A 16,905-nucleotide genomic window follows, 5' to 3' on the forward strand; every position below is an offset into this window, starting at 1 on the left:
TTCCATGGCTTTGAGCAAGTCATCTGACCTTTCTGGGCCTCATTTTTCTCATCTTTAAATGAGGGAATTGGATTCTAGCTTAACAGTCCCTTTCAATATTAATATGCCATTTTGTAAACAGAGCACACAATTTTACATTATTTGTTTTAAAATTGAATCTGTAGAAGCAAAAATAAATAACTTGCTTGGCTTCTGCCACATTTTTTCCCTTAGATGATTTTCTCAAGCCGCAGATAAGGATGCATCCTGAAACCACAGTTGCTCTAAGAGGCTCGAACGTGACTCTGACAAGCACTGCCGTGAGCAGCAGCGATTCGCCCATGTCTGCCGTGTGGCGCAAAGACAGTGAAATCTTGTATGATGCAGATATTGAGAATTTTGTTCGCTATCAGCACCAAGCTGGAGAAGCTCTGGAATACACTAGTGTCTTACATCTTTTCAGTGTGAATTTCACAGATGAAGGAAAATATCAGTGCATTGTTACTAATCACTTTGGTTCTAATTATTCTCATAAGGCCAAACTGACTGTGAATGGTAAGGAATTATGCTTTCTAACAGGTTTTTGAACTTCTTGACCCGAGAAAATTAGGCTAAACCTGACATTTGATTGGAGGGGGCAGGGGTGGGGAGCTTAACTGTTTTTGTCTTTAGGGTTGTGATGATGTATAGACTGGTTGTCAGTTTGTCCTTTTATTGTCCCTAATTGACCATTGATTGAGGGGTAAAGGAGAATTTCATGGCCTTAGGAGATAAGTTACTCTTACTGTTATTTATGCTTTTGAAAAAATTCTTTTGAAATTCTCCATTTTTTTCCCAGAACCTGAAAACTGAAATTTATTCCTGACACTGTTCACAGGGCCTTCCAAAAATTGGGAGTATTTAGGACATTCTAGGTCCAGCTATCATTATTGTCTAAATATAGTCACACAGAATTGTTTTTGAAATAAATGCTCTTCTTCACTGTGGCTATAAAAATCTCCCAAACAGCTTGATTTATATATTGCCTGTTAGATTGAATAACTACAATGTTTTAAGCTTTGTATAACCAAAAAACGTACTTGTGTCTCGCTTCTGTATTTTATGAGCTTTTTCAAGGCATGAATTTTTTTTATCATAAAGTTGCCTTGACAGCTTTGTAGACATTAGTTTGGGAAGCACCCTTTAGTCTTTTTTAGTAAGAGAGTCCTAGTAAATATCAGGTTCTAAAATACGGAGTTCAGAAAGGTTCGTGGCCATCTGCTTTCCCTGTCGCCATCAGAGAGATCAGATAGGTGTGTCATGCATTCTAGAAGAGTTAGTCATCACTGTACTCAGGTTTTGGGAGAAGAGATGGCCTCTGAAGCTGTGTTTACTATCGGTCCAGAGAGCATGTCGTCTCAAAGAACTGGAGTATTAACGACAGTTGGTATTTGGCCTAACAGAATCTCTCACGTGTGTGTGTGTATTTCCTCGTCTCATTTTCTCTTGGTGATCTTTCTTGGAATAGAGATGCCATCTTTTCTGAAAACTCCAATGGATCTAACTATTCGCACTGGTGCCATGGCCAGATTAGAATGTGCTGCAGAGGGGCACCCTGCACCTCAGATTTCCTGGCAGAAAGATGGTGGGACTGATTTTCCTGCGGCTCGAGAAAGACGCATGCACGTTATGCCCGAGGATGATGTCTTCTTCATTGCAAATGTGAAGATAGAAGACATGGGAATCTATAGCTGCATGGCACAAAATATAGCAGGAGGCCTCTCAGCAAATGCGTCACTCACAGTGTTAGGTATGTTTACTACTTTGTGGGTCCCTGCTTTTGTAGCAGCTTTTTATTAGGGGTCTATTCTTGGTCTTAATGGCAGGAAGTGTATGTTTGAAATTTCAGCTGTGATCCTTATTTATATACCTTTATCACCTTATTTCGTCAGTTTATGCAGGGTTATGTCAGCCTAGGATATTAGCAGATCAGGTAACGGAAATCTGGAGAAATGCTGAGGGCAGTCAGAGATCTTTATCACATGAATTGAAAATTAAAATCTCTTTATCCTGTTATACCTCCATCTATAAGGTTTCTACTCATACATGTTTTTTCCTACTGCTTAGTAGTGAGTTTGCAGTTGTTTTATACTGCTTCACATATGCTTCACAGAGAACTTCAGATAATTTAACTGTTTTCCCTCCCAGTTCATTAAAAAAAAAAAGTTAATAAAAAAAATACCCATTTTCTAGTAGGTTTTCTGTTTCCCTTCCAGTGTGATCCTCTTAAGCCTATGCTCTGGCAAATGTGTGACAGGCCTTTTTTTTAAAAAAAAAAAAATCAGAATACTTTTCTTCATGGGACTCAAATCTAAGGCAAATTCTACTTTAGTTCTACATTCCTCTAGATGTAAAGATTTCTAAAAGTGTGTTGGTTTGCGTTATTTACTTATATAATCAGAAAAATAAGTTTATTGTGTTTATACGGAACGTTAGAAAAAAGGGAAGTCACTAAAACACTTTGTTAAAGATATTGTCACATTCTTGACTTTTTTACACTCATGTAGTTATGCATACCTACTTATTTCCACTTAATACTGTATATCAAAGGTTACTCTGTCATTGGCGTCCATAGAATATCACGTGGCTGTGTATTATAATTTGCTTAATCATTTTCCTGCTAGATTTTTAGATTTTTTTCCTTTGTTTTTAAAAGGTATAACTAATTTCGTAATAAACATCTTTGTGTATAAATTTTTGAATTCCTTAGCTTAGGATAGCTTGCCCAATATAGAATTACTGAGATAAGATTTAGATTTTTTGAGGCTTTTGCTTTTCTGAAGCATTAACTTCTAATCTTCCCAGGAGTATATGAAAGGGCTTATTTCATTATAGCCTCATTATCTAATTCAATAGGATTTAAGGAATAAAATGGCTTAACACGATTTTTTTATACATCTTTCTGTTAGAGACACCCTCATTTATTAGACCCCTGGAGGACAAGACAGTAACCCGAGGGGAAACTGCGGTATTACAGTGCATAGCTGGAGGGAGTCCTGCCCCTCGCCTCAACTGGACCAAAGATGACGGACCACTGCTTGTGACAGAACGGCACTTCTTTGCTGCAGCCAACCAGCTTCTCATCATTGTAGATGCTGGGCTAGAAGATGCTGGAAAATATACCTGCATTATGTCTAATACCCTTGGGACAGAACGTGGTCACATTTACCTACATGTCATTTCATCCCCCAATTGTGACTCTTCCCAGAGTAGCATTGGCCATGAAGATGATGGCTGGACCACAGTCGGCATTGTCATCATTGTCGTGGTCTGCTGTGTTGTGGGCACCTCTTTGATCTGGGTCATTGTTATTTACCACATGAGAAGGAAAAATGAAGACTACAGTATCACGAACACAGGTGAGTGGTACCCAGTTGACACCTATGGCTTATACTTGAGTCAGGAATGTAGAATAGGCATTAACTATAAAATGTAAAAAGCAAAGGAACTTTGACACTTCATTTGTGGTAGAAGGAAGAATTCTGTTAAAAATGTCCTATTTCCTTGATATAATAGAACATCTCTGATGAATAATCTTAAGAATTTGTAGACACCTCCCTCAGAACTTTGCTCTTAGAAACACCTCACAGGTGCACTGTCTTTCCTTAATGCCTAGGCCTCATTTCCATCGTAATTTCCTGGTGGGGAGTAGTGGAGCCCGTATGACTGAGATCAGTCTTTCACACCCGTCACCCTGAAATCCTGTGAGAGAAGAGGTCCAGCCAGATAGGTTGTGAGAGTGTGCCTGTGGATGAGATCTCAGACTTCAGGTTTTATTTCTTGGTAATACTTTTAAAGTGAAGCTTCGAGAAGAATTCTAGTGAGAAATGGTTTTAGGGGAAAATTCTAAGAGCTGTTAAGTTTTTAAGTACATAACATTTTCTTGAGTAATAGAATCAAAGTGGAACACATTTGCAAAATAATCTTCTGAGTGTTGGCTCAGATTGCTTGACTTTGTTTTAGAGTTACATACAGATTTCTCTTTCACAGAGGAGCTTAATCTGCCTGCAGACATTCCCAGCTATTTGTCTTCCCAAGGGACACTGTCCGAGCCCCAGGAAGGCTACAGCAACTCTGAGGCAGGCAGTCACCAGCAACTTATGCCTCCTGCCAGTGGATATTTACACAGAGGCACTGATGGTAATGACTTCGTTGCACATACAATTTCAGCCTTATGCTCTTAAATTTATTTTTCAGTGTATAGTTTCCCCCTATAACCTGAAGCAATATTTTAAAGTAAGATAACTCAGTGAAAATGTTTGACCTTATGCAAAATAGAATGGAAATTGACTAAAGTCTTAAAACAATCATCTGACAGAAAGGAGAACCTTAAACACAGGATTGGGGGTGCACAGCAGAGGCTCCAAACCAAAGTGTTACTGGGGGAGGGAGAAGCTCTAGAAACGTTTTTCAGGTGCCTTTATCTAATTCAGGCATGAGCATTCTTCACACCAGATCTGGGGGATATTTGTTTCTCCCGCTGACACATAGATATTCGCTGAAGTTTAAAGGGCAAAGACGAGTCTTAGCATTATATTGGAAACCATCAGAGAGAGATGAAATGTTCTCTAATTAAATGAAGCCGACTTCTCAGCACTGCTTGTCTTGCCTCAGCCCACCCTTCCCACGGGGCTGAGTGACAGAACACAGGGAGATGAATTAAGGAATAGAAGAATTGGGTGTGATTCCTAGTTATTCTTTCCAGCTCTAGGCTCACGAAGAAGTTACTGAAGATCTGAACTTTAATTTCCTCATTTTTAAAATAAAGAAACAGTATTTTATAAAGCACTTCTCCCAAGAGTCTTACAGAGTTTTTCAACAAATCTGAATAGTACTTCAAGTACGGTACAAATGAAAGATCTATTTCATTTCTTCAGAGGGTTTCTTTAGGCTGGTGTTAACAGAACTTCTCTGTTTAATTGCTAAACTGAATTTTATTTTGGCTTTCTATGGAAAGGGTATTTCTAGCTTTTTAGAGAAAAAAGCCGATACCTTTTGAAATTTGTAGGAACTGAACACTGCCTTCTGGGTTAAACTAAATTACTTTTAGGTCTTTTCCGGTTCTAACATTTTGTTATAAGTAACTCACTCTTTATTTCTCACTGTCTTTCCTCTCATTCAGTTTACAAAGCACATAACATTCCGGGGAGCTTATTATTAAACTTTTACTTCTGCCAACACATAATTGTCAGGCAGGACTCTTGGCCATCACAGGCTTTCTCTAGGGGCACTTCAGCAACTAGTGTTGCTTAACCTTTTGACTCGTGAAAGTAATGTGGGCTTCATCATAATTCCTCGTCTTCTGCTTTAGTTTGCTTAAGCCGAACGTGTCTTAATAGCACAGTGCGAGCCTTATTTTGGCTTCCTTCACTTGAGTATTACCTTGTTCAAGGCCAGACAAAGATGGTTTAGTGTTGTATTCAAGAGCATGAGCTCTGGAGCCAGAGTGCTGAGTTTAGATTGCAGCTCCTCACTCTGGCAGTACATCTTTGGGCAAATTACTTAACTTCTCTGTGTTGTACTTACCCCGTCTGTAAAATGGGGATAATAATAGTACCTACCTCACAAGGGTGTTGTGAGGATTAAATTAGTTAATTCACAGAAAGGCCTTGAAATTCCACCTGATTTATAAAGTAAGTGTTAAATAAATACCAGCTATGATGACAATGATGGTAACTGTTGAAGAAAACCAATGATTGGCAGAGCTGGTTCTTTAACTGGAGGATGTTTGGATCTTTCCCATGTTGTCTTTAGGTGGCACTGGTACCCGGGTTATCTGCTCGGATTGTTACGACAATGCCAACATCTACTCCAGGACCCGAGAATACTGTCCGTACACCTATATTGCTGAGGAGGATGTTCTAGATCAGACGCTGTCCAGCCTTATGGTCCAGATGCCCAAAGAGACATATATGGCCCATCCTTCCCAAGATGCCCCTACTTTGGAGAGCCTGATACTGTCAACAGATAAAGACATGTCTGCCTTTCCCACCAACCATGAGAGGATGAGTGAGAAGAAACTCTCCTCCACACAGACGAGCACTGGTAAAGGGCACAGTGTATTCTGTTCATTTTGTTTTCATTTTCACCTCCTCGCTCTTTTCTTCTGTCATACAGGTGGCACTCTCATTTGACAGGAAGCAATCAAATTGGTATAACGGAGTAATTAGCTACTGGTAGCTGGTACAGACTAGAGCCAGAGATTTTAGAGATTAGAGTTACAAGGGAATCTGCACCTGTAGGATGAAAATAGCTTTTGTGAGAACAGGTTCACACCTCTAAAAATTCAGAAGCCATATAGAAAAAGTTTTTAAAAGTTTCATACAGGTGTTAATTTTTTCTTCCATCTTTATTTAAATGATGGAGATTTGAAATGCTAAGGATATAATTTGGGCATACTTTGGTGAAGGTTTTTACTGAGAATACTTTAAAATGTTTGGTTGCTGTGCTGTCAGGTAAGTATTAGGTGTCAGTATCACTCGGCAGGTGTTTGCCCTTGTCTCTGAGATATTACCATCAGGGCTATCAGTGGGAAAGCAGTTTTGGGATAGTGTCCTTGGTCCCACATAGCCCAAGAAAAGGAATACATGTTATATTATACAGATGAGGCATTTGATAATGACTCAGTCAGTAAAACAGAACAACTACCAGTGACCATTTCTTCCTGCTCATCCAGGCTTTTCATCAGCTGTCACCCTTCTGTCATCCTGAAATGGAAGAACACTGGAAATAGGGCAGGGGTGAGAACTGCAGGTTTAGAGGAAGACTGTATAATAGTACATTTTAGGTCTGGGTCTGGCAGGAATAAATGATCTGATGTGGGACTTTTGAGTTGTGCTGTGTTGTTGAGAGACCAACTCTAAAGATTTTAAAGAAGGTACAGGTCAGAGAAAAGTGTACCATTACTAAAATTAGTCTCTTCAGAGTTCATTGTCCATGAAAGAAATGCACCAACACTAAATCCATTTTCTCATGAGCTAACCACACAAAAATCTTTAAGTAGACCCTAAAATGCAATGCATTTTCCCCTGAGTTTGGGGATATCTTAATTGTTAATTTGGTCTGTAAGTGAGGAAATCAGCAAGTGAGAGTGGCGGCGCATTGCTCACTCAGTACCTGGGGTGTGTTAGCTCCTTGCTATCAGAGTGGGTCCTCAGCACCAGCATCACCAAGAGCGGATCTGAAATGCAGATCGTGGGTACCATCCCAGGCCTAGTGAACCAGATGTTTTAACAAGTTCCCCAGGTCGTTTGCATATTAAGGCTTGAGAAACTCAGCTTTAGCTTGCTTTTCACGTGGGTTTTTGTTTCATTTCTGAGCATTTATTTCCAGAATGTTTGACTAGCTTTTTCCAAAATGCAACCCCATGAAGTTAATATAACTCTAGTAAACCATTTTTGGGGAGAAAGGTTACTACTACAGTAAATAAGGAGAATGAGAAATTCATATTTTTAAAACAAAGGTACACATAATCTGATTTAAAATCACTGCTTTTGGTTATTATTTTGTCATTAAAATTATTGGCAAGCTGGAAGCGGGAGGGAAATGGTTATTTATTTTTAAGACAGTTTTTTTTTATCATAGGCATTTATGATAAAAACTGTTCTGAATCAGTTTTTATGTATCATGCAACTTTTCATTACAATATGGATACTATTAGTCTCTTTTAGTCTATTTCCATGTGTCTAAAGAGATTTCAAATTTTTATAGCTGCAAAAGCACTAAGTAGATGATATATAGCATGGATTCAGGAATTTGAAAGATCATAGTTCCAGTTATTTTTTTTTTTAGTCATTGCTAACAAGATGGCAAGTATATATTTGATCTCAGTGTGCTTATTCAGGAATATGGGGCATCTTTATTTCTTTGAGGATTTGGGTAAAAGAAAATTAAACTTTAGAAAATTAATTTTGAACTTGTACTCACCACTGATAATTCTTGTCTTTGATTCTCAGAAACATTGCAGCGGCCTCTGTGGAACACAAGCAAAGAACTAGGCTTGACTCACCCTCCGTTTTCCCAGCAGCCAGTCCTGGAGTCACCACGACTCCATCAGAACAAGAGCCTGGCAGAGAGTGGTCCAGACCCTGCCACTTCCCCCATGGCCTGTCGCAAGTTACCCGACCATGCTTTTGATTTTAGTAGGACTCGGAATATTCAAGATGGTAGTGAGGGCACATGAAACTCACTCCAGGACGAAAGCTGGGCAAAGACCCAAATTAATTAATTTTGTATTCACTACCTCAGAGTTCAGAAGAAACCCCAAAGTCAGCGTTTGCTTTACTCTTTGTCAACATTTACATCTGACCACACCAAGGCGGGCCAGGCATTTGTTCGGGCTTATACCTGACAAGGGCAACGGCTGACGGAATGGGTACGTCCAGTGAAAAGTGTGCAACAGGGGCAGAGGAGGATACAGGACCACGTGCTTCCCGCTGGGTGCACAGGGATGCGCCCAGGTGCGCCTTGCATATTAGGAAGAGTGTTGCTGCTTAAGGAGCTGATTGTCTCCACCCGCAGAGTGCTTCTGAGAAGACATCACTGTTTTCTTTCGCCTTCCAAAGAACAAAAATAACTTTGGAGTCCTCTGGGAAATGTTCCTGGGATTCATTGGTGGTTTTTAGCATATGGATGGATGAGACTGGGGTTTTGATATTCAAGGCCTTCGACAAGAATCCTAGGTTTGACCAACTGTTACCAGGTCAAGGGATTTTGTATTCTTATGAATCTTTTTTTTTTGTTGGGGGGTGGGGGGTGCGTGGGAGAGGGTTCCCGATCATCCAGGGCTCTCATTGTAAATTTATGTACATTTATAAATAATTTTTGTATTCATTGACTATATGCGTTGGCCGAAATGTAAATATTTTTGATATGCCAAAAGTATATATAATATCCAGTTATAATACTGACAGCCGCTTCTCAGACCACAGACATTTTGTATATCTTGGTTTAGTGAATCTAAAGACTGTCGAAAGTTTTTAAAACGTGTTTGGTAAGAAATATATATATATATGTATTAGAGGCAGGGTACCTAGTGAATGCGTACACACAAACACTGTCTTGGTGTAATTAACCACTTTCTTCATACCTAAAGGTTCATACATCTAATCATTTGCCATCTGTTTTACAAGTACCGGGTAGTATTTACCTTTCTAGCATAAAAAGGCTCTTTCGAAACATTAGCAGTCTTCTCATAGCCATATGCACATAGATAAAGGAAAACTTGTTTGGGGAATATCTTCTTTCAGCAGAATACTTAGTTGATGAGGAAACCAAAGATTGCTTTTTTTCTTTCTTTTTTTTAATAATGTCTCTTCTACCAATGCACAGTGTATCTTAAGAAGGAGAGAGAGCTTTTGGGAGTAGAAGAATGTGCATAAATTCTATAAGGCTTTGGAGTGGTTCTTGTTTTGTACAAGTGATTATTTAAGCCAAAAAGTTTTCCTGAGTTTCCGATAGCAAAAAGCTTTATGCAAACAAAGGACTTAACACTAGTGGAATGTAATGAACTAAAAGTTCTTTCATTGTGCTTTCAGATTTCCTTACAAAGGCTGTCAGATTCTGTCTTCTCATCTAGTAAGTACTAGTTGTGTACTAGATGACTTTAATCACCTAAATGAAAATATCTATTTCTAAGACATTGTTCATTTCAAAGATTCTAAACTCACGTAATTTCTCAGCTTTTTGTTGGAAAGTTTAGCTGCATTTCATACTAGTTTTCAGTCGTAAATTGTTCTCCAATAGACAGCAGCACTTCTTCAGCTGCTTTGTACCACTATGCCTTTCTCTTTTTCCTTTTTAAACTGTCAGCTTCTGTTCATTTTCCCTTCGAACTTCTCGAATATCACTGTTCTCCTATCTCTTCGATTTGTGATTCCTCTTCTTACTAGGTGGTAGTATAATTTGTGCTGTCTTAGAATCAAGAGACCTGATCTAGTTCCTGGCTCTGCTACTTACTGGTCGTATAATCGAGGGCAAGTCCCTTTGCTTCTCTACTTGATTTTCTCATTTATGAAACGAGGGCATTTTGCTAGATGTTCTAAAGCCCTTTCCAGCGATACCATTCTATGAATCCATGATTCCTCCGGGGACCAAGGAGGACTACGCTACTCTAATAACAAGCTGCCTTCATGCAGTGTGTGATAGAGGGGACCAAGAGTGATGCTGCTTCCTCTGACTCGAGCCAGATTTATTTCCTCTCTACCGGGAGTCACGGTGTGGGAAATACTCCTGAGAAGAAATGTTCTGCTTCTACACGGTATCAGTAGACACAGACTCTTTACTCCACTGAAAACCACCCACTGCCCTTGAGACCAGCAGGTCTGAAGGCTAGTGTTGCAGTGCGGCAGAGCATCGGAATCAGCAGGAGGTGCTGCCACGGCCAGTCAGTCCGTAACGTTCTGTGACTCACCTTTCAGATGTATTCGAGGGCACCTCTGTAATTGCAGTACTGTCACTCACAGTCTGATAGACTTCCTTGAGGGAAAAAGGTGGAGTTAGCGCTAGACTGCAAGTGAGCATCGGCTGTTATGTGTGAGAGGACCGACCAGGCCATGGACCAGCGCTATAGAAAACCTCAAATACGTGAGTGCCGCCTCTGCTTAGCGGTGGTTGTTCTGCTGCCAGCAGTGTCCGAGTTGGTCTCAATGGCCAGGTTCTCCATTATGTCAACTCAGATGGTTGGGACGTCTACATAACTAAAAAACTTGACCAAAAAGCTAGTTGGGAATTTGTTTAACTGTGAATAGCCTACCCCTGGTCTTAAAAAATAATAAATTTAATAAATTCTAACCTTAGGAGGAATTCCTGGCACTTTTCACTGTTGTATATGTTTTTGACTAAGCAGTTATTTAACCCCGTACCAGGATTCGTGGCTGATTAGCATAACATTTGCCCGACGCTAATTTAATCAGAGATGTTGGGAAGCAGGACAGACTAAAATGGGAGGGAACTACTACGCCCTGTCCCCCAGTTACCACTTCCTGTCAGGAGGGACGCATAACTTCTCTTCATTTGTTTGTGCCCCTCCTAGGCTGATTCTTGATCTCCAAGCCTTCCTGGCCCAGGGCCTCCTCCTAAGCCATTGGCTTTCTGTCACTCAGCAGCTTCGAAAATGCTTTCCCTCGTATGCAAGGTACTGTACAGGATAGGAAATAGCAGCAGCCCAGCCCAGGGCGCACTTCCCTCTGCTGTGCCATCTACAGATGCTTTCAGTGTGTATTTTTCTTAAGGTAACGTTCCTGTTTAAAAACAGTAGCCTTCACGTTGCCCGCTGGGAGGCTGTAAAAGGAACATTAAGATGTCAAGCAACTTAGACTCTCTTACCTATTTCCTAAGAAAAGGGAGATATGATAAAAGTCTGCCATTACTTAAAGGGTTGTCATATGAAATAAGGGTGATTCACTCTTTTTATTCAAGAGGACAGTGGGGCAGAAGTTGCAGGAGGCACAGTATATACACTTGCCAAAAATTCTGTGTAAGCTAATTAACAGATTTGTCTGAATTGGAATCAGCTTTTTGTTGAAAAAGTATACATGGAAGTTATTCATGTTAATAGCATTGAAGAAATTTATGCATTGAGATGGAATATGGGCAAGATGACTTTTAGGTCGCTATCTTTTTTATCATTGGAAATCTCCAGAAGCAATTCGACATTCTTAAAAATTAATCCTTCAGAATTCTTTATATACAGTAAATATAGAATGCTTAAGACTTCTTTTTTTAAACAGGAATTTTGGGTTTTGGTCAACAAAAAGTCTGTTCTGTATTAATGGCTGAAAACTCTGGGCTTACTCTTCCATAACTAGTTATTAACACAAATGGCATTGCCATAATAAAATTTTTAAAGCTTATAATGTATTATAACCTTCCCTTTTAGTCATTATTTTTTATTCCTTCTAATCAGTGGTACTCCATTTTGAATGAGGTTGGAATTGTGGTGTTTAGTTTTATACCCAGTATTTTACCCAAATGTGTTATGGCCTTATCTAATCATTTGAATATCTACAGAAATGCCAAGAGAGTAACAGAGAAACAGAAGTAAATTTGCTGTCATTTTATGCTACATCCTCCATTTCTGATTTTGCTTTTTGATGCAGATTACAAAGGTAATTGTGAAATGGTTGGACCTTAAAGATCGAGCTAAGATTTTTTTGGCAATTTGCAAGTAATGTTTCATTTTTCTATTACATGGTCTCTTTCCCAGTTAAGTTTGGCAAATATATTTCCCTCCCTCCTCTTCTAATTTATAACTTTTTTGTTTGGAGTACCATCTAAGCCAACATCAGTTAGCCTTAATTTTCTTTCTGTTTTGGACAACTGCCTAGTTTATTGCAAGAATAACAAGTTTTGACTTGAGAGATATATTACGAGCTGCTCTTAACACCTGAAAGCCCATGAATTATCTGAAGTTTTTGTGGGTACTGATGGGTGTGTGTGTGTGTGTGTGTGTGTGTGTGTGTGTGTGTGTTTTAGGAGTAATACTCGGACCTGCTCCCTCAAGGCTATGTGTCGAGTGTTTTTTAGCAGTCCTAGTAATCTCCAAGGTGTGGGGTGAAGGTGAAAAACAGTTTGATTTGAGGCTGTTTTCAAATGTAAGAAGTGTAGTTATCAGCTGAAACTGTCTTGAAAGAGAAATTGATCATCAGGCGGTCAATCTTGGACTGTTTCTTGCCTACTTAAAGTGGCCTCCTGAACACTGAGAGACTGTTTCCACCCTCTGCACCCCAGCCCCTCCCCCATCAGCATGTCAGCCTGAGTAGCCTTGGTACTCGACGTACCTGAAGGGAGTTGTAAGCCAAGTTGCTCAGTGCGGCCCTTTCCTGGTATCTATTTATATTTTCTCACACATGAGAATGTATATTTTATAAAGCATGTGTTCGTCTACTTGTTTGTCTACTGTAATATGTCTTCAATAAAGCTAAAATACATTATGATTTTCTGGTCTTCTCTTGCCTAAAGTACAGGAATGAAATGGTGCATTTTTAAGTTTGTGGGTTTTTTTTGAGAGGGTCTCCAAGTAGTTGTACAAGTTAAAATTGGAAAAGTTGCCCTTCTCTAGTTCCTGCTGTATTTAAGGGTCACTGCCTTGAGCATGCCAGGTGCCCCGCGGGCCGGCATGGGGTAAGCCCCTCTGCTCCCCTCATCATGTTGACCTGGCGGGGTGGAAACAAACGGACTTAATCGTTCTTTAGAAAACGAGAGTGCTTTTTGCACAGGGAAGAGTTTGAAGGCAGCATTTTCTAATTTGGTAAATCTTTGATTAACAAAATATTTGAAGAATCAGCGTTCTGGTCAGCTTCCTCATTGTACCCCATTAGGGGCTGTTTCCTTTGAGATGGTCATTTCTTTAAAGGCTGGACTCAGAATCCTGATCCCATGGTGTACTGCTGTGCTGCTGAGTCTCACAGCACTCAGGATGTAAACTGGGCAGATCATTTTAATCTCCACTTCTTGTAATTAAGGAAACTGGCCTGGCAACATCACTTACACAATGTCAAAGAGTTTTTAGGCAGTAAAGCCAGGACTTGAATCCAGATTTTCTGACTCATATTCAGGATTTTTTTCACTGTGATACCTTTCAGTTCTGAAGAGTGTTGTGTTTAGCCTTAATATACATTGGAATAAAAAAAGCCCTTTTCAATATGGTGACAGTTTGGACTAGAATGTACACTGAAAGCTGATTTTTACTCTATTCCTGATAGAACAGACTATCATTTTCTTTAAGGGTGGACTGAAGAAAAATGCTGTGGTCTTCCTGTGCTTTTTGTTCTGGAGTGTGACGTACTAGGGCCCAAGCAGCAGCATCCTGCTGAGTTGTGACAGGTTTTTAAACATTCAAGACCTATTTAGAGGCTTATAACCTGGCGCTTAAGCCCTCCCTGCTGCAGGACTGGTTGCCATGGACCAATACTTTTGTAAAATTCAGTAAGAATGAATTTCTAGAACAAAATATAAGCAGAAAGTTTTTGTTATAGATTTAATAGACATGAAATTATTCTGTCAAACTGTTTCAAAATGCTTTTTAAATTTTACTAATTTCAAGTATACGGTACATTGGTTAGACATTTATATAGTTTATGAAACGATCCCCCTAATTGCTCTTTCTCTTCTCTGGCTCTCCACAGCCATTACTTTACTGCTGACTGCATCCCTATGCCGTGCTTCCCATCCCCGTAACCCTCTGTCAACTAATTCGTACTTCTTTAACCCTTCACCCCTTCCTCCCAGCCCCCCAACCCCACTCCCCTCTGGCTGTCACCAGATTGTCTTCTATATTCGTGAGTCTGTTTTCGATTAGTTTGTTCTTTTTGTTTTTTAGGTTCCGCATATAAGTGAAATCATACGGTATTTATCTTTCTCTGTCTTGTTTCACTCAGAATAATAACTTCTCGGCCTTTTCATGTTATGAATGGTAGGATTTTAGTTTTATGTCTGAGTAATATTCCACTGTATACGTGAACCATAACTTCTTTATCCAATCGTCTGTTGATGGGCATTTAGGTTGCTTCCGTATCTTGGCTATTGTGAATAGTGCTGCCGTGAACATAGAAGTGCATAGATCTTTACGAATAATTGTTTTGGTTTTCTTTGGATAAATACCCAGAAGAGCAATTGCTGGGTCAAAGGTAGATCCATTTTTAATTTTTTGAACTACCTCCAGACTGTTTTCCATAACGGCTGTACCAATTTGCAATCCCACCAACAGTATTTGAGGGTCCCTTTCTCCACATCCTCGTCACCACTTGTTCTTTGATTTATTGATGATAGCCATTCTGACAGGTGTGAAGTGATATCTCATTATGGTTTTAATTAGCAGTTCTCTGATGGCTAGTGATCTTGAGCATCTTTTCATATGTCTATTAGCCATCTGTATTTCCTCTTTGGAGAAGTATCTATTCAGGTCTTCTGCCCATTTTTAAATTGGGTTGTTTTGTTGTTGTTGTTGACATGCTTACATGTTGATTCCTGTGCTTTGTCATGGACCAGATGGGCACAGATCTGCAGACCACTTTCGGAGTCGTGCTGCTGTGACCATGTACAAAGTTGTTTGTCATGATGGAGTTTGATCTTATTTCTGGAGGTTCTTTTTTTTCTAGCTGGTTTGGAATGGTTAAAACAGAGAACTGGGCTTCTGTCTAGGGGCCTCCCTGACTAGAAGCAACAATTACAACACTTTTTCAGCTTGGCCACCTTCCCCTGCACTAAAGCTCCTTCCTTGCGTGGAGGTGTCCTTTGTAATATGCCGCTTGTTCTCCAGTCCTGCTGTATTTCTGGCCAGTTCTTCCGGGATGCACTGCCTATGACTTTTGCCGTAAGGGAAATTCTGTCACAAGATAGGCTAAGGAAAGAGGAAGTACACAGGTCACACTGGGAGGGAGACGGTCTGATGTGGAATGTGTGCCATCACTAGCAAGGCTTTGTTGGGGATGTTTCATTCGCCACCTCTGCTGCTGTCTTTATTCAGGCGATCAAGAAATGTTCCTGAAAGTCTCTAGGACAGAGATTTGTCACTTAGTTCACAGACCATCACCAAGGCTAGTGGCAAAGCACTCTGACAAAAAGAAGCCAATAGGAAGCATTAACCAGTTATTGCTAGGAAGAAATAATTCAATAATAGCAAATACATTCGGCCTCTGTCTTCCAGATACTGTTAAGCCCTTTGCATACTTAACACTTTTATCTTCACGACAATCCCTTTGAGTGAGATATTCTTATATCCACTTTACAGATGATGAAACAGGTTAAGCAACTTGCCCAAATTCACATAATTAGCAAGCAACGGAACCAGGAGTTGAAATTACGCTTTATGATTCTAAAGCACGAGTTCTTTCCCTCTACTTTGTCATTTAGTCTTTGTTACAGACTGAATTCTGTGCCCCCAAAATTCCTATGTCGAAGCCCTAACCTCCAGAACCTCAGAATGTGACTAGATAAGGTCTTTTAAAGGTAATGAAGTTCAAATGAGGTCTTCAGTGTGGGCCCCAATCCAGCGTGACTGGTGTCCTGCACACAGAGGAAGGACCATGTGAGGACACGGAAGGCAGCCATCCCAGGCCCATACGAGAGGCCTCGGGAGAAAACAAACCTGCAGTATCGCTCTTCAAGCCCCCAGAAATGTGGGAAAAGCGAACATCTATTGTTTACGCCCCCCAGTCTGTGGTACTTTGTTATGGCAGAATAATAGCAACCTTTGAGAACTCAGCCGGGTTGGTACAATTTTCATACAGCTCAGGCTGTGTGATTTACCTAAGGTCACACGCTCCAAAGCCCGTGCTCTTTCTACCAAGCCATACTGTCCTCTGCTCCAGTCAGTGCTTTATATACAGAAAAGCACCGCAGAGAGACGAAATGAAACCGACGAACACCAGCTGGCCTGCTGGCCGTTCTGGCAGCTCTGTACGTCCCCAGCCTCACAGAGATTCGAACGAAAGGTGGCTGCAGCACAGAGATGCTTGCCAGAAAGCAAGAAACTGACACGTGTTTGCGGCATTATTGATCGCAAGTTGAGTGCATCTGGGAACAAAGAAGCGAGGTATTTGGAGCATTCAAGACTAAGTGCGTTTAAGTTCCAATTTTATTCCCTCCCAAAAAGAAACCAGGTTTTTAAATCAATAAGTAGAATCCCATATGTGGAATGACTGACGGTTCTCGAGTTACATGCCAGATCAGGTAGTTTAATTTTGTGTCTTTTTAAAATCCTCCATCAAAGCCAATGTGAAGTCCTGTCTCAGACAATAGGCACGTGGTTACGGTCGGCATTGATAGAGCCTAGCTTGAATTATTTATTCTTCTGCGCAAGCTCTAGAGACAAGTGCAAGGGTGTCTGTTAGATGCCAGAAACAGCGAGGGCAGAAGCCAGATGGAATTGCCTTCGAACAGTGAATT

At 40.3% G+C, this 16,905-nt stretch overlaps 1 protein-coding gene across 5 annotated transcripts in view; it reads left to right on the forward strand.

The window, feature by feature from the left end:
• Window positions 1–12,953, forward strand: part of LRIG2 (leucine rich repeats and immunoglobulin like domains 2) — a 45,551-nt gene extending 32,598 nt beyond the window's left edge. For 4 of the 5 annotated variants that reach the window (XM_006919651.3, XM_015595481.2, XM_015595483.2 and 1 more), the window contains 6 exons: window positions 214–534; window positions 1,487–1,768; window positions 2,928–3,377; window positions 4,009–4,158; window positions 5,773–6,063; window positions 7,974–12,953. In XM_006919651.3, the coding sequence (XP_006919713.1) occupies window positions 214–534; window positions 1,487–1,768; window positions 2,928–3,377; window positions 4,009–4,158; window positions 5,773–6,063; window positions 7,974–8,200 (1,721 nt within the window). In that variant the 3' untranslated portion in view covers window positions 8,201–12,953. The remainder of the gene's footprint in view (window positions 1–213; window positions 535–1,486; window positions 1,769–2,927; window positions 3,378–4,008; window positions 4,159–5,772; window positions 6,064–7,973) is intronic. The other variant, XM_015595482.2, reaches the window with a different exon arrangement.
• The last annotated feature ends 3,952 nt before the right edge of the window (window positions 12,954–16,905 follow it).

Source organism: Pteropus alecto, unplaced genomic scaffold (genome assembly GCF_000325575.1).
Source record: "Pteropus alecto unplaced genomic scaffold, ASM32557v1 scaffold106, whole genome shotgun sequence".
NCBI classification, from domain to species: Eukaryota; Metazoa; Chordata; class Mammalia; order Chiroptera; family Pteropodidae; genus Pteropus; species Pteropus alecto.